Source organism: Cynocephalus volans, chromosome 7 (assembly GCF_027409185.1).
Source record: "Cynocephalus volans isolate mCynVol1 chromosome 7, mCynVol1.pri, whole genome shotgun sequence".
In the NCBI taxonomy this organism is placed as follows: domain Eukaryota; kingdom Metazoa; phylum Chordata; class Mammalia; order Dermoptera; family Cynocephalidae; genus Cynocephalus; species Cynocephalus volans.
In genome coordinates, this window is record NC_084466.1 from 125555495 (window position 1) to 125579288 (window position 23794).

Here is a 23794-nt window from a genome sequence, read left to right on the forward strand (position 1 = left end):
AATAAATAAAAAAATTCCTTTAGATACATCTTCTGCCTAAATATAAATATCTTTCTTATGAATCTAACTTTTTAGAATACTTCACAGGCTAGAAATGATCTCAGACAAGATCACTAAATTTCTAGGATTTCATTGGTACTTTCAGGAGAAGAGTTTACATTTACCCAGCTTTAGAACATTGACTTTTCAGAATGAGGAAAGTAATTAGCAAGAACATACGTACTGTTCAAAGTGGTCTTTTCATAATAAAAAAATATATGCAAACCCAGGCCAATTGATGCTGGCTCTGCCTGCCACAAACCACCTCCCATGAGATCCAGACATGACACCAGAGCTTTATTCCTTCTCCTACTGCCATGCTGTCTTTACTCCTCTCAGTCACCTTCTCATATTCTGCAAACATGCCCCATCTTAATCACATCCTTAAGTTTGGACAGATTGCAGCTGGTAGCACGGAAGTTTAATAATGAAGCCTCTCTAAGAGAAAGAATATAGAGGACACTAGCAAGATCTTCCCAACATCTTTGCTGAAATTCACTCTGCTCATCAGTGCGTTCATACCTGTGACCTCTGGGTGCTTTAGCAGGAGCAGGAGTCCATATCTCAGGGTGGTGCTTGTGGTCTCTGTGCCAGCTTCAAACAAATCAAGTGCAGTAATTACCACGTTTTCAAAGGTAAACTCCAAATGCTGTTTGTGCTTTTCCTAGGAACATTTTGATGCAATTATCTGACAAATTATTTGTCAGTATATTTAACTGCAGTGTATTCAGAATAACTCACATCATTATAAAATTAGCCAACACAGAATCTAGACAATACAGTATTATAACAAAACACTGTATTATGTGGCAGAGAATGCAGATCAGTTCACCCAAACTTATTCACTATCCCCTTACTCCTTGCTTGCCTAAAATTTCCATTCATGAGGGTCTTTACAACTAGATAAGCCAGGCAGCATATTTCCTTCCCAAAAAAGATGTAAGCAGAAGCTTATTGGTGCCCCTTCTTCTATTTCCTCCATCTCACTCAAAACACAGATGTAAAGGAGGAGGTAGGGTAGATATCACCTTGGGACATGAAGATTTAACCATGATAATGAAGGCCTATATACTAAATATGGTGAAGAAAAATTGGACTCTTGACTCTTTGATTCTTCAAAGGTACTGTATTAGCTCTGGACTAGCCCATCATGGGAATCTTTGTATTTATGTTAAATAAACTCACTATTTGTTTAAGTCATTGTTAAGTAGAATTTATCCTATTTGTAAACAAACACAATATTAATTGATATAAGTATGTAAATTAGTACCACATCTTGAAAGATGTTATAAGCCTGAATCAAAAGTTTGCAGTTCTTGACCTCGCATTCAACCAGAAGCCACCACCTGTCCTATCCCACCACCTGGAGCAGGGGCCAGTTCAGGGAGGAACACACCCAACCCAGCAACCAGTTGTAAGCAGTCACCAGCCCCCTCTGACTGCCCCAAGCAGGAACCAGCAAAAGTAGCAACTTGCATGACCCAGCACCCAGCCATAAGCCACTGCACACTCCCTCCAGCCTCCCAGAGCAGGAGCCAGAAGAGATGGTCTACCACCAGCACTGTCATAGCTACTGCCCTCACAAGGAGGGCCCACTGCCACAGTAACAGCCTGGCCCACCCTGCAGGCAGCCAGCCACACACATTTTTCAAAGGAAGACATGCAAATGGCCTTAAGGTAGTTGAAACAATTCTCGACATCACTAATCCTCAGGGAAATGCAAATCAAAACCACATTGAGATATCATCTCATCTCAGTTATACTGAGCATTACCAATAAAAATAAGAATTAAAAATGCTGGAGAGGATGTTGAGAAAAAGGATCTCTTCTACTTTGTTTATGGGACCGTAAAATAGTAAAGCCGTTACGGAAAGCAGTATGGAGTTTCCTCAAACAACTGCAGATAGAACTGCCAAATGATCCAGACATCCCACTTCTGGGTATATACCCACAAGTATGGAAAACATCATGTTGAAGGGACACAAACACTCCCATGTTCACTGCAGCTCTATTTGCAATAGCCAAAATATAGAACCAACATAAATGTCCATTGACAGATGACTAGTTAAGGAAATAGTAGTATATGTAAATGATGAAATACTACTCAGCCATAAAAAAGAATGAAATTCTGCTATGTGCAGCAACATGTATGAGTTTGGAGAACATTATGTTAAGTGAAATAAGCCAGACAAAGAAAGAGAAATACCACATGTCCTAACTCATAAGTGGGTGCTGAGAAAGAAGGAAAGAAGAAAGAAACAAACAAAAAAAGGAAGGAAGGAGAAAAAGACCACAACAATACATGAATCTTTCAGAAGTAGAGATCAAATCAATGGTTATAACAGGATAGTGGGGGGGGGGGGGGGGAGAAGGGGATGGAGAGAGATTGGATAAGTGGTATAAAGAATAAAGACTATGATTTGTAGTAATGAAATAATAATGATATCGATTTGGTTAAAATATGTTGTACACTAGTGATGGTAGTCAATGTTGTATCCTGAAAATAGATATGATCAATTATGCTTCAATAAAAGAGAAAAAAAGAAATTAGAATTTTAAGTTTCTAGAAATCAGCTAATGATTATACAGTATTTAATGAGCCCCAATCTTATATCCAGAGTTCTATTAGATATTATGAATATGAAAGGTGATCCTGGGCTCCAAAGACAAAACCATTTTATTGCAGATACAAAATTTACATTGACATAAATCTGATAATGTTCATACAATAGCTAACAAAGCCATATTTGTCGGTATGATTAGATCAGACTGTACAAAGAAATTGAATCAAAGCAAGTTGTTGGTTAGTTCATGTCAAAATATATCTTTCATAGGTTAATCAAGACTTATTTCTCTATTCTTTTTTAAAGAAAATTTATTTATTTATTAACATTATTTTTTTTTACATTCTAAGATGTTGCAGAGCAGTTGGGGGAGGGGAAAAAAGGAAGGGGGAGGGAAATAGGGTGGGAGGAGGAGGAGAGATGGGTGTGGTTGATGCCCATGGAATCCCCATCATTCCATCAGGGGAGACATGGGGGCTTCCAGTGGAAGCTTGATTGTTTCTGGGTTGCATGCAGTTGTTGGGGGGAAATGGCTGAAGTCCTTGGACCTCCACGACCCCAGCTTGGGAGCCGAGGGTGCTTCCTGCAGTGGCTCAGTCGTCATCCCTGGGCTAGGTGCATTTGTTGGGCTGGGGGTGTCTGAGGCCTATGGCCATCTCCCTTCCCCAGTTTGGAAGTCCAGGGGGCTTCCGGTCCTTCTAGGTTGCATAGGTGTTCTTTGGTGGTGTTAGACTTACGAGTTAATATTAAACTTTGTCTTTGATCTGTGAGTATTTTGTTTTTCCTTTAAGTTCTATTTTATTTTTTCTTTCAGTTCTGTTCTGGACTATTCACTGGTCCTATCACTTAAACTCTACACTGGAATTAAGTTGCATTTCACTTACTACGAAAATGGGGAAACTTCCTGTAGGGACCAGCAGTTGAGCCCCGTGGTTGAGCTAAATTGCTGCTTTGCTGCTGATTCTCTGGGGAAGGCATTTTGTGCAGCTCAGGTTTAAATTGTTGACCTTATAAGTACTTCTGGGTCTGGTGAGGTCCAGTACACCTGGATTGTGTGGAAACTCTGGTCTGGGCCTGAGTCTTTTCAGCAAACTTCACCCCCTGCAGTTCTATATTCCTGACCATTCTACATTGAGTGGGCCTATGCTGATTGCAGGGCATATCAGCTGTCCATTTTGTGCCCCAATGTTCTCCTGGTGGGCCCACCTCCCCCACTACCTACACTCTAAACACTTCCCATGGGATGGGTCATGCACCTGTCCCTTGCAATGACTCACCAGATTCTGAGTGGATCCTGTTTTTCAGTTGTCTGTGGACCCTCACTTCTCTGTGGGACCATGGAACCCTGTTAGTGGTCTTGTTGGCCTGGGGTCCACCAAGGCCCTCTTCTCCCATGCAGCCTCCAAGCAACTTCATATGAAGGGCACAGCTGTGGCTTTTGCTAACTCTTGGTCCATGTGCTCACCAGGGCCAGCCTTGAAGTGACCTGGGATTGAAATGTTGGGAGAGGTCCTTTTTTTCTCTCATTATGGTTTCTCCTGCCTTCATGAACTCCATAGGTCTCTCCTCCTCTTTCCCTGAGTTCTAGTGGCCCCAGTTTGGCTATTGTTGCTTTTTCATAGCTGTTAATTTGTTGGTTTGTGGGAGAGAGTGATGCTGGGGACCATTTATTCTGCCATCTTGACCGCAAGTCATATCTTTATTCTTAAGAATCATTTTAACAGTTCATTTCATATAAACAAACAAAAAAGAATGCAAAAATTTGCAATTCTCTTCTTCTGCCAAAAACTTATGTAAGCTCAATATTGACTGCAGATTCATTATGAAATTATGCAAAAAGTAATATGGCAGCAAAACCTAGGATGGATTACACGGAAAGAAATAGAATCACAAAGACACAATAGGGCCAGCACTGGTGCATTCCAGAGGTAGCACGCAACTAGATCTAGGGATAAGTGCAGGAATAAATAGGAATATACAGATTGAAGAGACATTACAATCAAGAAGACAGAAAGTTCAGGTATTAATAGCTCATATGGAATAAAGGGGAGAATAGGGGTAATGCAGGTGCTAAGGCTAAGGAACTAATTGGATGGAGCTCTCATAAATTGGATGTTGGGAGAGAGTAGTTGAAATGGAGAAGTAAGTTTAGCTTAGGACTGAGAAGGAGATGTGACAGAGAATTGACAACAAGGGGGAAGTTTTAAATATTGAGTACAGAGGATTAGTAATATACAAATATTTATTTTCGAATTAGGTCCTAGGCCAGCATTAAATTAATGATGCTTTTATAATCTCCAGGTGACCTGTGGGACATCTAATATTATCTAATCAATGTCATTAAAATAAACTAAACCCTCTCCACACATGTACTTGCTGACAAAAACATTAATCTCCCTTCATAATATCAGCTTCACACAGTTTTCTGAGCTTAAGTTAAAATTACTCTTAAGTCAGTAAGAAAAGCAATGCATTCATAAACCAATATTAATATTTGCATCTATTGAAATTAATTTGGATATTTAACGGTTACACACACATAACTTATGATTAAGCTACTCTATATAAAATACTTGTTGCAAGACTTTAAAGAAAGCCTAAACAAATGGAAAGATATTCCCTGTCATATATAGAAACACTAATATTATTATGATGGCATTACTGAAGTAATGTGACCAAGATGATATATCAGAAAGTTCAGGAATAGTTCCTTCCAACAAACTAGCCATTAATTATGCCACTAGTATAGAAAATCTGTCTAAAAATACCATTTTGGACATTTAGAATCTTGTCAAACACTTGAAGCTTCAGGGGAGTGATAAAGCTTGATAAAGAATGTCTCTGGTAAATTTTAGAAAATTTGGCATCTCACATGCAGGGGAGCTTCAAAAGTTTGTGAAAAAATAGAATTAAGAGATAATAGAATCTTTCTGAAAACTTTTGAACACCCCTCATAGAGGCTAGCACTCCTTATATCCCAGAACCATGGCAGGTAGTTTTGGAGACAGTGCACTATGTTGCAGTGCAATTTGCTGGTCTCAGCAAATTGACCAGTCGGGACTTTTTCCTTCAAAAACTAGGGTTTTGGAGTTCTGGTCACGATGGTGGAATAGACGGTCCTCAGCATCACTCTCTTTCAAAAATCAACCAACTTACAAATACAAAACTGTAACATCAGCCAAGCTGGAGCCAGGAGAGCTCAGGGAAAAAGGAGGAGAGACCTATGGAGCTCATGAGGGTGGGAGAAACAACAATGAGAGAAAGTGAAAACTGCTCTGAGTATTTCATGCCATGGTCACTTTAAGGCTTGAGCTGCTGAGCATATGGAGCAGGAGCTAGCAGAAGCAGCAACTGTGCCCTTCAGATGGAGTTACTTGGAGGCAGCAAGGGATAAGAGGGCCTTGGTGGCCCCCAGGACAGCAAGACCACTAATAAGGTTCCCATGGACCCTCACAGGAGCGAGAAGCCAGAACAGCTGAAAAAGGGGAGCCATTCAGAGGCTGGTAAGTCATTGCAAGAGAACAGTGCTGGGCCCATCCCATGGGAAATGTTTGGAGCATGGGCAGTGGAGGAGACGGGCCCACTGGGAGAACACTGGGACACAGCAAGGACAGCTAACCCACCCCCCCAATCAGCACAGGACCACTCACAGAAGACTGGTCAGGAATGCACAATTGCATGGGGTGCAGTTTGATGATAAAACTCAGGCCAAGATCAGAGTTTCTACACAACCCAGGTGCGCCCAGTTTCTAGAAAGCCAGAAGTAACTACAAGGCCAACCATTAAACTCTGAGCTGCACAAAAAGCCTTCCCTAGGGAAACAGCAGCAAAGCAGCAATTTAGCTCAACTACACAGCTCAAGTACTAGTTCCCACAGGAAGTTCCCTCATTTTAGAAGTAAGCAAAGGACAAAAAATTAGTTCTAGCCCAGGCACACCACCAGATCCTTGGGACCTGCCAGGGGAAATGTGGCATGGAGTCAGGGACCAGACCCCTGCCCACAACCACTCACACCACCAGTGCCTCAGGGTACCCCCAGGAAAACAAGCCTTGGAGCTGGGGACCAGACTCCACTCCCACATCAAGGCATACTGCCAGCACCACAAGGCACCACGTGGGGGCCTCAATCATGGAGAAGGGGACCAGACCCCCCTCCCACAACCACACACACTGCACGAGCCCCTTGGGGCCTGCCTGGGGACCTCAGGCATGGAACCATGGACCAGTAACTCGTCCCACAAACAGGCACACTGTACCTGTGCCTCAGGGCCCACCCAGGGACCCAAGTCATGGAGAAGTGGACAGGACCCCACCCCCACATCCAGACACACTACACCAGTGCCTCAGTGCCTGCTTGGTTACCTGAGACATGGAGTGGGGACCAGATGCCCCTCCCACAACCAGGCGCACTGTGCCAGAATCTCAGGGGGTGCCTGGTGACCTGAGGCATGGAGCCAGGGACCAGACCTCCCTCGCACAAACAGGGACTGCACCAGCACCTCAGGGCCTGTCCAGGGACCCAACCCATGGAGAAGTGGACTGGAACCACTCCCACAACCAGGCACACCATGCCAGTGCCTTGGGACCTGCCTGGTGACCCAAGGCTTGGAGAAGGGGACCAGACCCCCCTCCCACAACCTGACATACTGCTCTAGCACAAAGGAGCATGCCCAAAACATCACCTCCATGAGGGTGGCCCACCACAGCCACCACTATAACCATGGCTGCTGCAAAAGTAGCTAGATGCCACAACCACCACACAGATGGTCCACCAGCCACTGAAGAGCATTGATACAAGGAGAGTCACCAGCAGAGATAAAGAAAAAAGAAGACGTCTCTCCACAAAGCCCATTTCAGAGTGACAAAAGAAGCATCCACTCTATGATAATATTGGGGGACCTAATCACACCTCTCAGCATTAGACAGATCATCTAGGCAACAAGTGAACAGAGTAACCATTATTCTTTCAGAAGGAGAGAAGAAATGTAGGGTAATTAGGGGGGGAGGGAGAGAAAGAGAGGGGAATGGGAAGATATTGGACAAGTGTCATAAAGAATAATTATGATTTGTAACAATATATATGCCAGTAATATTGATTTGATCAACATATCTCAATGTTGAACCACAAATATTTGTGTAATCAATTTTGATTCAGTGAATATTAAAAAAAAAAGAAAAACTAGTGATTTGACTTTTGATGGCTGGTGAGATGGCACAAAGACAGGCTATTCTTTCAATCCCCATAGACTCTAACAACTTCCTCAGTCACATTGGATGAAGTGATTTCAAAACACAGAATGACTTTTTTCTTTTTTTAAAAAAATTGTATATAGGGAATAAGGAAATCTTTGTAAAGACACCTACTGACTGCAGAGATAACAGAACAGAGATTCAAGTAGTCACACATGACAAGAAATAAAGTCTTTGTGAAATGAATTTGGAAAAGTAACTAATAAATGGATGACTGCAGCCTTCATCAAGTAATAAAACAATTGCAGGAATAGGGGAATATCTTATTTCCAGGGTTAACACACTACTAAATATTAGATGTACATGTCTCAAGGAAATATTACACAGCATATAAAGAAACAAGTAAAGGTACCTATTAACAGCTAAAAATAGAATTTGAAAGAAATCATCAATGATGAAGCCCAAACATTGGACTTATTAGATAAAATCTTCATGGGAAACATCTTAAATATCTTCAGAGAGCTGAAGAAAACCAAGCACAAAAAGCTAAAGAAAATAAGGAGAGCAAAAAGTTGGGAATATCAATAATAAGAAAAAGATTTTTAAAAACAACAAAATGAAAATTCTGGAGCTAAAAATACAATAGGAGCTAGAAAAAAAAAATCAGCAGAGTTCAACAGCAGACTTAAAAATGGAGGAAAACGCAACCAGCAAGCATAAAGACATGACCACAGAAATTATCCAGTCTGAGTAGCAGAAAGAAAATGGCATAAGGAAAAATAAACAGTGTGGAAAGAACCTATGGATTTTCATTGTGTAATAGTAACAGTTGAGATAAAATGGAGGGAGTGGGTAGAAAAATATTTGGAGAGATAACAGATGAAATCTTTCCAAATCTGATTTTTAAAAAGAAAAACATAAATATACACTTTCAGGAAGCTCAATAACCTCCAAAAGTGATAAACCAAAAGGACTCATACCAAGGCATATTTTCACCAAACTGTCAAAAGCCAAAAAAAAAGTGTGTTAAAATGTATCAAGGGAGAAATGAATCATCACATACAAGGCATCCTCAATACGAATAAAAGCTAATTTTTCTTCAGAAGCTAGTGAGACCAGAAATCAGTGGAATGCTGTATTTAAAGTGCTCACAGTAACTGTCCCACCCATGTAGAAACTGTTAGGAAGCTCACACATCTGGGCCACTAAGATGGGATCACCCACTTCATCCCATAGAGAATTCTGAACGGGCCCAGTCTTAGCTCCAGCCACTCTTGCTACAGACAAGGAACTGTCCCACAAATCCGAAAAAAAAAAAAGAAAAAAAAAGAAAATGCTGGGAAACATGCACATCTAGGCCACTGTGGCAGGCTCACTAACTTCATGTCCGAGTGCACTCAGAGGGAACCCAGTCTCAGGTCCAGCCCCTCTTGCTGAAGTCAGGAAATTATCCCACCAATGTAGGATATTGCTGGGAAATGCTCTCCAACATGGGCCAAAGGGATAGGATTCTCACCTCAAGTTCCTGGCCAGGTTTCCACACAGCTCATGTAACTTCCTTGGAATTACCCCAGGTACTTCTGGGACAGGATGCCACACCAAATTGGGAGCCTTTGAAAGAATCATGGCAAACCTAGGCTTAGGGCGCCCTGCAGAGCTGAACCAGATGCAGTAGTAAAAGGCTCTGAAAACAGCAAGTTTGCTTAAATTTCAGAACAAGCCCAATGAAGAAGGAATGAGCACAAAGAAAGTCAGGCAGAAAAGACTGAAATAAATACCTATCTCTTCAATGCACAGAGACAGACACATGTACACGAGCATCAACAACAATCAGATGATTATGACTTCACCAAATGGACAAAACAAATTGCCAGTGACAGACCCTAAAGAGATGAAGTTGTGAGATTTGTCAAACAAGGGATTCAAAAGAGCTGTGTTATGTGTGTATGTGTGTGTGTGAATTTATATATTAATTTTTAGCTCCCACCAATAAGTGAGAACATATGGTATTTCTCTTTCTGTGCCTGACTTGTTTCACTTAATATAATTCTCTCGAGGTCCATCCATGTTGTTGCAAATGGCAGTATTTCATTCGTTTTTATAGCTGAGTAGTATTCCATTGTGTAGATGTACCACATTTTCCGTATCCACTCATCTGATGATGGGCATTTGGGCTGGTTCCAACTCTTGGCTATTGTAAAGAGTGCTGCGATGAACATTGGGGAACAGGTATACCTTCGACTTGATGATTTCCATTCCTCTGGGTATATTCCCAACAGTGGGATGGCTGGGTCGTATGGTAGATCTATTTGCAATTGTTTAAGGAACCTCCATACCATTTTCCATAGAGGCTGCACCATTTTGCAGTCCCACCAACAATGTATGAGAGTTCCTTTTTCTCCGCAGCCTCGCCAGCATTTATCGTTCATAGTCTTTTGGATTTTAGCCATCCTAACTGGGGTTAGATGGTATCTCAATGTGGTTTTGATTTGCATTTCCCGGATGCTGAGTGATGTTGAGCATTTTTTCATATGTCTGTTGGCCATTTGGATATCTTCCTTAGAGAAATGCCTACTTAGCTCTTTTGCCCATTTTTTAATTGGGTTGCTTGTTTTCTTCTTGTAAAGTTGTTTGAGTTCCTTATATATTCTGGATATTAATCCTTTGTCAGATGTATATTTTGCAAATATTTTCTCCCACTCTGTTGGTTGTCTTTTAACTCTTTTAATTGTTTCTTTTGCTGTGCAGAAGCTTTTTAGTTTGATATAATCCCATTTGTTTATTTTTCCTTTGGTTGCCCGTGCTTTTGGGGTCGTATTCATGAAGTCTGTGCCCAGTCCTATTTCCTGAAGTGTTTCCCCTATGTTTTCTTTAAGAAGTTTTATTGTCTCAGGGTGTATATTTAAATCCTTAATCCATTTTGAGTTGATTTTAGTATACGGTGAGAGGTATGGACACACACAAACCGGGGGGGGGGAAGAAGATATAACAACCACAATTATTTGAAGTTGATACAACAAACAAACAGAAAGGACATGGTTGTGGGGAGGGGGGAGGGAGAAGGGAGGGAGGTTTTGGTGATGGGGAGCATTAATCAGCTACAATGTATATCGACAAAATACAATTTAAAAAAAAAAAAAAAAAAAGAACTGTGTTAAGAAAACCCATTAAATTTGAAAAAACACAGTGAAGCAATTCAGAAATTTATCAGAGAAATGTAAAAGAGAGATTGAAATAACAAAAAAAAATCAAACAAATTCTGGAGCTAAAAATTACATATAATGAAACAAAAATGCAATAGAGAACATAAACAGCAGTATTGATCAAGCAGAAGAAGGAATCAGTGAATTCAAAGACAGGCTATTTGAAAGTATGCAATCAGAGGAGAAAAAAAGAATTTAGAAAAAGAAGAAAGCACAAGAGACTATGGGATAGCATCAAAACAGCAAGTTATTGGTTTTTTGGGGTTCAGGAGAGAGTAGAGAAAGACAAAAGGGTAGAAGTCTGTTCAAAGAAATAATAGGAGAGAACTTGAAAAACCTGGAGAAAGATATAAATATTCAGGTACAGGAATGCCAGCATTCACCAATAATATTCAACCCCCAAGAAACTACCCCAAGATGTATTGTAATTAAATTCTTATAGGCCAAAAACAAAGAGGCTCTGAAAGCAGAGCAGCAAGGGAAAAGAAGCAAATAACACATAAGGCAATTCCAACACGCCTGGCAGCAGTCTTCTCAGCAGAAAGGTCGCAGGTCAGGATGGAGTTGGATGATAAACTCAGAGTGCCGCAAGGAGAAAACCTGCTATTCAAGAATGGTGTACCCAACAAAGCTAACTTTTGGAATTAAAGAAAATATAGAGTTATCCAGACAAACAAAACCTAAGGGAATTTATCACGCCAGAATTGCCCTACAACAAGTGCTAAAGGGAGCTTTTCAAACTGAAAGAAAAGAATGTTAATGTTACCTCTAAAAGTATAAAATACACTGGTATAAGGAAGTACGCAGAAAAATTCAGAATACTCCAGTACTAAAATTATGGTGTTTAAACCAATTATATTTTAGTGTAAAGACTAAAAAAGATTAAACTATTAAGAATAATAATAACTAAAATAATTGTTAAGAGATAGACAACACAAAAATGTATAAATTGTGACATCAAAAATTTAAAATGTGGAGGAGAGTAAAGTGTATAGATATTTTTGTTTCTTTTTTTCTTTGCTATCAAAATTAAGTTGTTAACAGTTTAAATAATTTGTTATAACTATAGAATATTTTTGTATCTTGGTAACCACAAAACATAAACCTATAATGCATACACTAAAAATAAAAACACAAAATGATTCAAACATACTACTAGAGAATATCACTTAACCACAAAGAAATATAATAAGAGGAAGGAAAGGAAAAAGGATTTACAGTACAAAGAAAACACAAGTAACAAAATGTCAGTAGTAAGTCCACAGTTTTCAATAATTGTTTTGAAAGTAAATGGATTAAATCCTCCAATTAGAAGACATAGAGTGTCTGAATGGATAAAGTAAAAAAAAAACAACTTATATGCTGCATACAACAGACTCATTCACCTGTTGAGAAAACGCATAGGCTGAAAGTCAAGGGATGTAAAAAAGATATTCCATTCAAATAGAAACCAAAAAAGAGAAGGACTACCTACAATTATGTGAGATAAAATAGATAGTTAGTAAAAAATGTAAAAAAAAAAAAAAGACAAAGCCCATTATACTATAATGATAAAGGGGTCAATTCAGAAGGAGGATATAACAAATAGAAATATGTATACACCTGAAGGAAACTCCAAACTGTTTTCCACAATGACTGTGCCAATTCCCACCAGCAATATAAGAGAGTTCCTATTTCTCCACATCCTTGACATGATTTGTAAATTTTTGCCTCATTGAAAACAGTCACTATAACTGGACAAGATGTTATGTCTTGGTGGTTTTAAATTGCATTTCCCTGATGATTAGTGATGCTGAGAATTTTTCATGTGCTTGTTGGCCATTTGTATGTCTACTTTTGAGAAATGTCTGTTCAGGTCCTTTGCCCATTTTTTAATTGAGTAGTTTGTTTTTTGTTTTGTTTTTTGCTGTTGCATTGTTTGAGTTCCTTATATATCCTAGATGTTAGCACCTTATGTGATGTGTAGTTTGCAAACACTTTTGATCATTCTGTAGGTTGACTCCTCACTTTGTTGATAGTACCCCATGCTTTGCAGAAGCTTTTTTATTTGATGTAGTCCTATTTGACTATTTTTGCTTTTGTTTCATGTGCCTTTGTAGCCTTGCACAAAAAAAGCAGTGCCCACTACCACTTTGTATACTGTCTCCCCTATGTATTTTTCTAGTAGTTTCATAGTTTCAGATATTAAATTTGTATATTTGATCCATTTTGAGGTTTTTTTTTTTTGGTGCATGTATGGTGAGATATAGGAGTCCCATTTTAATCTTGTACATGTGAATATCCAGTGTTCCAGCACCATTTATTGAGTAGGCTATTCTTTCCCCAGTGTATATTTTAAGCACCTCTGACTAAAACCTGTTGTCTGCAAATTTTGGGGTTTATTTCTGGGCTCTCTATGCTGTTCCATTGGTCAATATGTCTGCTTTAATGCCAGTATCATGCTGTTTGAGTTCCTATAGATTTATAGTATATTTTAAAGTCAGGAAGTGTGACACCTCCAACTTTGTCCTTTTGGTTCAAGATTTGGATAGCTCTATGGGGTCTCTTGTGGTTCCACACAAATTTTAAGATCATTTTTTATGTTTCTGTGAAAAATGTCATTGGTATTTTGATAGGGATTTTGTTGATGATGTTAATTCTTCCAATCCATGAACATGATATATCTTTCCATTTCTTTGTGTCCTCTTCAGTTTATTTTACCAATGTTTTATAGTTTCCCATGTAGAGGTCTTTCACTCCTAAATTTACTCACTACTGGGTATATACCCAAAGAAAATGAAATCAATAAACCAAAAAGACAACTACACTACTGTGTTCATCACAACACTATTCACAAGAGCCAAAAGATAGAATCAACCTCAGCATCCATCAATAGATGACTGAGTTTAAAAAAAAAATGTGGTATATACACACAATGGAATACTATTCAGTTATAAAAACATGAAATCCTATCATTTGCAGCAACATTAATGGAACTGGAAACCATCAAGTTAGGTGAAATAAGTAAATCACAGAAAGACAAATTCAATATGATATCACTCAAAAAGTGATTCTCATTGGAGTAGAGAATATAATAATGGTTACTGGAGGTGGGGGAAGAGGGCAAAGAATCAGTGGACTAATAATTACAGAACTAGGCTAAATACCCTATGTGAAACATTGTGCAGTATATTCTTGTATTGAAGCAACACACAGTACGCCAAATATGTTCAAGTAAATGTTAAAATAAAGAGAAGGAATATATATGCACCCAACATTAGAGCAGCTAAGTATATATAGCAAATATTAAGAAAACTAAAAAGATAGAGATGCTGCAATACAATAATAGTAGGGGACTTCAACACCCCACCTTCAGCAATGGACAAAATATCCAGACAAGATATCAACTAAGAAAGACCAGAGTTAAATTATATTCTAGACCTAATGGACCTAGCAGACATTTACAGACCATCCATGCAATAGCTTCAGAATACACATTTTTCTGGACAGCATTTGGATCATTCTTCAGGATATATAATGTTCTGGAAAAGAAGTCAAATTGTCCCTGTTAGCAGAGAAAATGATCGTATATAAAGTAAGCTTAACGGCTTCACCAAAAAACTATTAGAACTAATAAACAAATTTAGAAATGTTGCAAAATATTTTTTGTTTAAGTGTTGCTTTTTTTATTGAAACATAATTTATTATTCATATTCATGGGGTAAAGAATTGACTATAAGTATTCATGATCAATATGTGATGATCAAATGAGTATAATTAGCAAATTCTTCACTGCAAATTGTAGTCATTACTTGTGTCCATTAACCAAACTATATACCTGTGGCAAACTATCTGAGAAACAAATCAAGAAAACAATCCTATTAACAAAAGCTACAGAAATAAATAAAATACCTAATTTTAGGTAAAATATCTCTATAAGGAAAATGATAAAATACTGATGAAAAACATTGAAGAGGGCACAAAAAATGGAGACACATTCCATGTTCATTGATTGGAAGAATTAATATTGTTAAAATGACCATATCCCCTCCCCCAAAATCTAAAGAATAACTGCAATTCCTATCAAAATGCTAATGACATTTTTCACAGAAATTGAAAAAAACATCTAAATTTCAAATGATAGTACAAAAGATCCTGAATAGCTGAGGCAATGCTGAACAAAATGAAGAAAGCTGAAGGCAACATAATACCTAACTTCAAAATAGAAAGATCTTCAAAAGTTCATGGAAAGATCTTTTAATTACATTTTTATCTTTTTAATTTTGCATTTTATCCTTTAATTACATTTTTCCACACACTTTTTGAAGTATCTTCATATACTACAAAGCTATAACAATCAGAACATCCAGCAACAGGCATGAAAACAGACACAAGACCAAAGGAATAGAACAGAAACGCCCCAAATAAATCAATTTATTTAAATCCAACTGATTATTGACAAAAATAACAAAAACACAGAAGGAAAAAGGACAGTCTCTTCAAGAACTTGTGCTGGAAAAATTAGATATCTGCATGAAGAGGAATGAAATTAGACCCATATTTCTCATTGTATACAAAAATCAACTCAAAATATACTAAAGACTTAAATGGAAGAACTGAAACTATGAAACTACTAGAAGAAAACATAAACGAAAAGCTTTATGATATTTGTCTGGACAACGATTTTTTTGGATAAGACTTCAAAAGGACAGCCAAAAAAACCCCCAAAAGTAGACAAATGAGGTTATATCAAACTAAAAAATTCTGCACAGAAAAAAAATCAGCAAAGCAAAGAAACAATACACAGATTTGGTGAAAATATTTGCAAGCTATGCATCTGATAAGGAGTTAATATCCAGAATATATGAGAAACTCAATAGCAAAAAAAAAATAAAAGATACAAATTCCAATTGAAAATGGGCAAAAGACCTGAATAGATATTTCCCAAAGGAGATATGCAAATGGCTAATAGGTATATAAACAAAGTTCAGTATCACTAATCACTGTGGAAATGGAAATCAAAACCATAATGAAATATCGCCTCACTTGAGTTAGAATAGCTATTATCAAAAAGACAAAAAATAACAAGTGCTGGCTAGGATCTGCAGAAAAGAAAACTCTTTCACACTGTTGGTGGGACTATAAACCAACAAAGCCATTATGGGAAACGGTCTGATAGTTCCTCAAAAATAAAATAGAACTACCATATGATCCAACAATTACACTGCTGAATGCACATCTAAATGAAATGAAATCAACATCACAAAGAGATATCTGTACTCCCATGTTTATTGCAGCACTGTTCCCAATAGTCAAGATATGGAAACAGCTAGAGAGCCTATCACTGGATGAATGTATAAAGAAAATGTGGTGTGTATATATATATATGTAATGGAATATGATTCAGCCATAAAATATAATAAAATTCTGTCACTTTCAACAACATAGATAAACTTACAAGACATTATGTCAAGTGAAAATATCCAAGTACAGGAGGACACATACCAGAGAATATAAATACAATAAAATAGTAAAGAAAACAAAATATTTGTTCTTTGAAAAGATCAATAAAATTGACAAACCATAAGCTACACTGACTAAATAAAATGAAAGAGAAAAGAAGGAGATAACTAAAATCAGAAATGAAAGCACTGGTATTACAGCTGATTTTACAGAAATAAAAATCATTATAAGAGAATACTATGAATAATTATACATCAACAAATTAGATATTCTAGATAAATAAAAATTTTCCTAAATACACATAAATTATTAAAGTGACTCTGGTGAAATATAAAATGTGAACACACCTATAACAAAGATATTCAATTAGTAATCAAAATGTTCAAAAAAGAAAAATCCAGAACGAGATGACTTCACTGGTGAATTCTTCCAAAATGATTAAAAAGAATTAAAACCAATCTTACTAATTTACAGTCCCAACAACAGAGTAGAAGAGTTTCCTTTTCTCCACTTTCTCACCAGCATTTGCTATTCTGTCCTTTTGATAATAGCCAGTCTAGCAGGGGTAAGATGCGATCTCAATGTGATTTTGATTTGTATTTCCCTGAAGACTAATGATGTTGAGCATTTTCTCCCTTGTCCCTGAATGCAAATAATTTAAGGTCTATTTCAATCCGCTGGACCTGTCGGAAGCCCACCTAGGTTAAAACATTTTTTTTTTCATTCTCCCTTATACTGTGTATTGTCCATCTTTTATTATGGCAGGATATTTTGTATTTTCTAACTTTTTTGTAATCATTTTCATTTCTCCTACAGTGTGCATTCTGTTTCTCCTAAAGTTGATAAATTTTTTCTAAATAGCAGGGTCAAAGTATTGCAGTTATTTAACAATTTAACTTTATATTTTCCATGATGCTTAGTGCAGGTTCATGCCTACAATAGTTACTTAAAATGCCTGTCAAATATTACTGACCTGACCATTTAAACATCCCAAGTATATACAGAACTATTCAATGAACCATGAAATGCACAAGCAATGGAATGACTGAGTTCTTGTTGACATTTTACCTGCTCCATTTTGATCAGGAAACAATCAACAAAGTCCCGAGGATTGTGAATATCTAGTGATTCTTGGTGTTCTTTTACTCTCTCCAAAATATAATTTTTCACATATGCCGTATTTTTAAAGAATTTGTTCATAAGCCCCGGTACATAATTAATGAGAAAAGGGAAATTATTGCAGATCTAAAGGAGAAAATGATAATTTATTAAATAAAAAAAAAAACATTTAATAAATACCTTCCTACACAAACACACACACACATACATACACACACACAAATATCAAGTATCAAACTCTGTTTAGAGATATATTTACAATTATGAATAGAATAAGGCATCCATCTAGAAGGGGAAATTTTCATTGTACATATATAGTCATTCTCTAGGCTAATAGAAAAATTTGAGGGAGAAAATTATGACCAGAGGACCAAAGACCATAATCATTTCCTAGACTCAGACATTATTTTTATAGTATAAAACATCTTTAAAAGAATTCTCTCACTTTATACATTAATTCTTCCCTACAACCTTGAAATACAAGATGGCATGATTTACTATGATTCACTTTTTTTGTAGATGACAACAGAGGTTAGGGGAGTTTGGGCAACCTGAATTAGAGCACAAAACTAGTCCCCACACTTTTAATTTCTATCAAGCAGCCTCAGAAATGGAAGTAGTATTTGAGAATTGGAAGGGTGTAGAAGATAACTTGAAAACCAACTGTGTACCAGAGCAGTTAAGTGACTTCTCCAAGATCACATCATTATTATTGAGGCAGAGTGAAGGACATGCCAATCCAGCACAAGGCAAAATTGAGATGTTTCTTTATGGTTCATGCACATAAAACCAATCTTTTTGTCATTCCTAACCCAGTAAGCTTGTCAGCTAGGATCCCAGCTGAAGCATAAAACACCCCTACCCTACTCAGTGTTTCCTGGGAGGTTCTATGGTCTCCAATATTCTCCCTCCTTGAAGGAGATATTCTCTTCCTAAATCAGGATATTTCTGCCAAGTAGTACGACTAAGAGGTCACTAAGTGTTCATTGAACTGCAAGTCTTGTGAGACATGGAGGCCTTCAAAAAGGGCCTTGATGTCCATTGAATGACATGGGGATCCTAGTAAAGTTAATAAAGTGGTTTGTGGAAATGGCTTCGATGTTTAGTAGAAAAACCACCAGTCAGGGAGCAAACGGCTTGCAAGCCGGCCCCGTATTTGGGCATTATTTTCCTGTGGGTAAAATAAAGGGCTCAGCCATTTTTGCCAGGTGGGTATTCCATGATGCTCTGGGCAGGACCATGGTTTCTATAGCAAGGGCTTCACAGTGGTTTTTATAAGTGTATGTATAATTTTTGACTTGTCAGGAAAAAGAGCATAAGTGCCAAACGAAAGGATCTTGGTCTTACCTGCATCCACGGAGAGCTCAGATACTTGTTGTTTTCACTGATTTTTTCCATCAAGTTTAGAAAATTCTGATCTTTATAATCAAAACGATTCTGGAACATAATGGAGCAGATCACATTGCAGGTAGCACAGCACAAGAAAAAAGTGGGATCACAGGGTGAGGCTAAAAATTGAAAACAATTTTAAAATATCATTAAAATACACATGTAAAATACTTTGTTTTTGTTAACAGGTGCTATTGGTCAAAAGTGTCCCCAAGGATTAGTGTATTGGAAATTTGATCTCTATTGTAACAGTGTTAAGAGGGTGGGAAACCCTATTATGGTAATTGTAAGGTGGAGCTTTTAAGAAGTGATGAGATTGTGAGGACCATACTCTCAAGTATGGATTAATCCATTGATGGTTTAATGGGTGGTCAGGCTGTGGTTATGATGGCTTTATAAGTAGAGCAACTGAGTAGGTCAGCACTCACTTGGTTCAGGCCATTTGCCAGATGTGTTCCCTGCACTTCCCAACATCTGTAACTGTAAGAAATAAGTTTTATTTCTTTATAAATTATCCAGTTGCAAGTATTCTGTCATAAGCAACAGAAATGTATTAATACAACAGGTAAAGGTAATTTAGAAATTTTATTAAACATCTTACTTACAAATTCCATTAATATGAAAACAAAAACAAAAACAAACAAACAAACAAAAGACAAAAGGAACAATTCAGCACACATAAAATCAACACACTACTCTTACCTTAAACATCAGTTGGCCATTACAACCTAGCTAGTTAAATCATGATATTTTAAATACTCGATTCACATCCACTTCCTTTTCTTACACTTGTGCAACACAAGGTGTCTCATTTTGGAAAGAATGAAAGATATTTTTTAAAAACCTAATAATTCAAATTTTTGTTGTGAATCACATCTGTCTGCAAAGTCTATAGAATATAAAGCACTGAAAGACATAGAAAAAGAATAGAAAGGGACCTGGAAGCTTTTTATATATAATGAATGTGAAAGAATTGTGTGTTAAACCAGTAGAGATGAACGAAAGAGAGAGAGACTATATAGTTGAATTCATATATTTGAAGATACAAATGTGAAAAGCAGAATGCATCCATGTTACATGAGAAGAAAAACTCATATAAATGAACAATAAGTATTATATGGATTTGTTTATTTAAAAAGTTAAAATGACAAATTTTTATTTCAAATATGAATCCCAGATAAGGCAAACAAAAAAAGTAAAATAGAGCCTTTTTAATTTTCATTTCAATAGTTTTGTATTTATTTGTTTGTTTTAAATAACCTTCCTTCTTTAGTAAGTAAATATCCATCACCTCCAATCATTCTCCAAATTTATTGTTTTCTAAGTTTATTAAGAAAAAACCTCCTTTTTGTGAATTCTGAGATATTGTTCTGTAAAGCCATCAACAGAATAGAATAGCATGTATTAATAAATTATAAAATTTGACTATCAGGCCAAATCCATCCTGTGACAGGTAAAGAAATTAAATTACAGAAAAAGTTTTCATTTTTTTGTTGAGAGATTTATAAACTAAAGTTGTTGTAATAAGTGATCAATAAACCTCATATGTACTGCCCTCCCAAATTTACATCTATGGACCCTAAATAAGGATAGTTTTAATCCAAAGTGTTCTGAATAAATGGCAAGGCTTTGAGCAATAGGAAAACTGTTGAGTTAGCTGCTTTAATGCCAGGCTTATTTAAATATTACAGGGCTCTAAGTTTTGAGAAAAAGTTTTATTTCAGCTAAGGAAGTGGAGAGTAATTCGGGATGTTTTGGGGACCGTGTGTGTTGTGTATATATGTGTGAGTCATTCACAGGTAAAATCTGACTTTTCAGTCTTTCCTTTAAATTTGTTTGGAAGAGAGATTCTACAAATAAAGGAATTTGAAATCCAAACTGATAATCAGATTCATTATGACAAGCACCTCATAGTTTAGTAGAATCAACAGTGGGAGGAAAAGAATTACCATAAATTACTTATTACCACAAATCTGTTAACACATACCACTTATAGACAGAGAAAGATGGGCTCTCCGTAGCTAAGAAGACTCTTAAAAACTACTAAACAGAACCAAACAGCCATATTAGGATGAGGGGTTAAACACCCATTCCCAAGCTTACAACATATATGTGTGTGTTACTAACTGTCATGAGGCTTCTCTCTCCTGTAATCAAGCAGAAACCAGCTACTGGAAGATATTGTCAAATCAACTGCAGCTGGAAAATTTCTACTCTGGCCTTAAATAGTCCACCTAGTTCCAGTCAATGAACCTCCCCTCATTCATGGGTTCCCCACTACAGTTCCAATTGGACAGAGAATTGGCCTTACAGATATTCCTCTCCTTATAAGAGCTGAAAGTCCAGACTAACTCTGGCCAATCTAAGAGACTGGACACTAGGTGTCTTCCATACTCTACAGTTACCTCTTTATGTCAGAGATGAATTCTACCTCATTTTAACACTAAATCTCCTCCCCAAAGTAAGCATGGGACATACGTTACATGTATGTTTACTCACTGTGCAAGTGCATAACTTCTCTCATAAGTATTCATAGAATTCCTCCAACCCACAGAATAGGTATGTAAAGCTGACCCTACAAGGCATAAAAAAACAGTTCTTCCCTCCCTTCTTAGAGATCACATTATCAGTTTTCCCTGGAATGCATCTTCCCCATTCTGCAGATTGTTTCTTTTCTGTAAAGATTGTTTCTCTTCTTTAAAATAAGTCTCCCTTTTTTTTTTTAGCTGATTACATGGTTCTTCTGTTAACAAATTCAACAATCAAAAGGAAAATGATATGTGAAACGAATACAGAAAAAAGTTACACTTAGGGAAGAAAGAATTAAAGAGCTTATTAATGATAGTTTAATTCTAGTTAAACAAATTATTTTATAAATTGATATTTGTGTATTTTATAGAATCATAGAATCATACTATAGCATAGATGTACTAAAAATATATAAATCAATAAAGGAAGTAGTGAGTAGTGAGAAATAACTATTGCAGACATCTTTTAAATAAGGTGCATTTACAAAAGCCACAAGATAGAAGCACTAAAAAGCAGTCTCCCAACAAAGAAAAGCCCATGACCAGATGGCTTCACTGCTGAATTCTACCACGTACTTAAAGAAGAATTAATACCAAGCCTTTTAAAACTGTTCCAAATAGTTGAAACAAATCCCATTCTCACAAACTCATTCTATAAAGCCAGCATTACCCAGATACCAAAACCAGATAAACATATAACAGAAAAAAAGAAAAGAAAAAGAAAAAGAAATCTACAGGCCAATATCCCTGATAAACATTGACACAAACTTCTCAAAAAAATATTAGGAAATAGAATAAAGCAGGACATCAAAAAGATTATACATCATGATGTAAGGATGTCTCAACATATGAAAATCAATAAACGTGATACACCACATCAACAAAATTAAGGACAAAAACCATATGATCATCTCAATAGATGCAAAAAATGTATTTGACAAACTTCAACATCTCCTCTTGATAAAGACTCTCAACCGATTAGGTATAGGAGAGTATCTTAATACAGTGAAAGCCATAAATGACAAACCCACCAACAGAATCATTCTGAATGGGGAAACACTGGGAGCATTTCCTTTAAGAATAGGAAGAAGACAAAGATGTTCACTCTCACCATTCCTATTTAACATAGTATTGAAAGTACTAGCCAGAGCATCTGACAAGAGAAAGAAATAAAGGGCATCCAAATTGGAAAAGACAAAGCCAAACTGTCCCTGTTTGCAGATAACATTATCTTTCATACAGAAAAACCAGAAGACTCTACCAGAAAACTCCTAGAGATGATAAACGAATTCAATAAAATTGCAGGGTGTAAGACTGACATACAGTATGGAGATTTCTGAAACAGCTACAGATTGAACAACTATAAGGGGCTTCTGGTCAACATGGCAGAATAAACAGTCCCCAGTGTAACTCTCTCCCACAAATCAACCAATTTACAACTTTTAAAAAGCAATGATAGCCAAGCTGGGGCTGCTAGAGCTCAGGGAAGAGGAGGAGATACATACCAAGTTCATGAAGGCAAGAGAAGAGAGAAAGAAAGGATCACTCCCACCATTTTGAATCCTGGCGTCTTCAAGGCTGAAGCTGGTGAACACATGGAGAAAGAGCTGGAAAAAGCCACTGCTGTGCCCTTTGCATGAATTTGCTTCTTGGCTTCAGGGGAAAGGAGGTCCTTGGTGGCCCCTAGGCCAGCAAGACCACTAACAGGATTTCCACGGACCCACAAAGGAGTGAGGCACCACTCTGAGGACAGTGAGTCATTGCAAGGGACCAGTGCATGGCCCATCCCACGGGAAGTGTTTGGAGTGTGGGAGGTGGGGTAGATGGACCTACTGTGGGAACATTGGGGTACAACATGGACAGCTGATCTGCCACCCTATCAATGCAGGGCCACTCTGTGGAGACTGGTCAGGAATACAGAGCTGCAGGTGTACAATACAAACTGAAGTGCAGTTTACTGAACTGTCTCAGGTCCACACCAGAGTTTTCACACAACCCAGGTGCACCAGAACTCACAAGACCTTTAAGTACATATAAGGTCAACAATTAAATCCTGAGGTGCACAAACAGCCTTCCCTAGGGGATAAGCAGCAAAGCAGCAATGTAGCTCAACTACAGGGTTCAAGTGCCAGTTCCCCCATATTAGAGGTAAGCAAAGGACAACAAATTAGTTCCAGTGCAGAGTTTAAGTGGTGGGAACAGCAAATAATCCAACAGAGAACTGAAAGAAAAAAACAAAACACCCACAGACCAGACACAAAGTTTGATATTATCTAGTAAAGGTCTCACATCACCAAAGAACACTAGAAGTACTGAGAGC

The 23794-nt window shown here is 37.3% G+C and overlaps 1 protein-coding gene across 2 annotated transcripts in view; it reads right to left on the reverse strand.

The window, feature by feature from the left end:
• LOC134382559 (cytochrome P450 2C19-like) overlaps positions 1–23794 on the reverse strand; it is a 46223-nt gene that overhangs the window by 16446 nt on the left and 5983 nt on the right. The window contains exons 4-6 of one of the 2 annotated variants that reach the window (XM_063103216.1): positions 18905–19065; positions 17507–17683; positions 562–703 (exon numbers count right to left, since the gene is read on the reverse strand). In XM_063103216.1, coding sequence (XP_062959286.1) covers positions 562–703; positions 17507–17683; positions 18905–19065 — 480 coding nt within the window. The remainder of the gene's footprint in view (positions 1–561; positions 704–17506; positions 17684–18904; positions 19066–23794) is intronic. The other variant, XM_063103217.1, reaches the window with a different exon arrangement.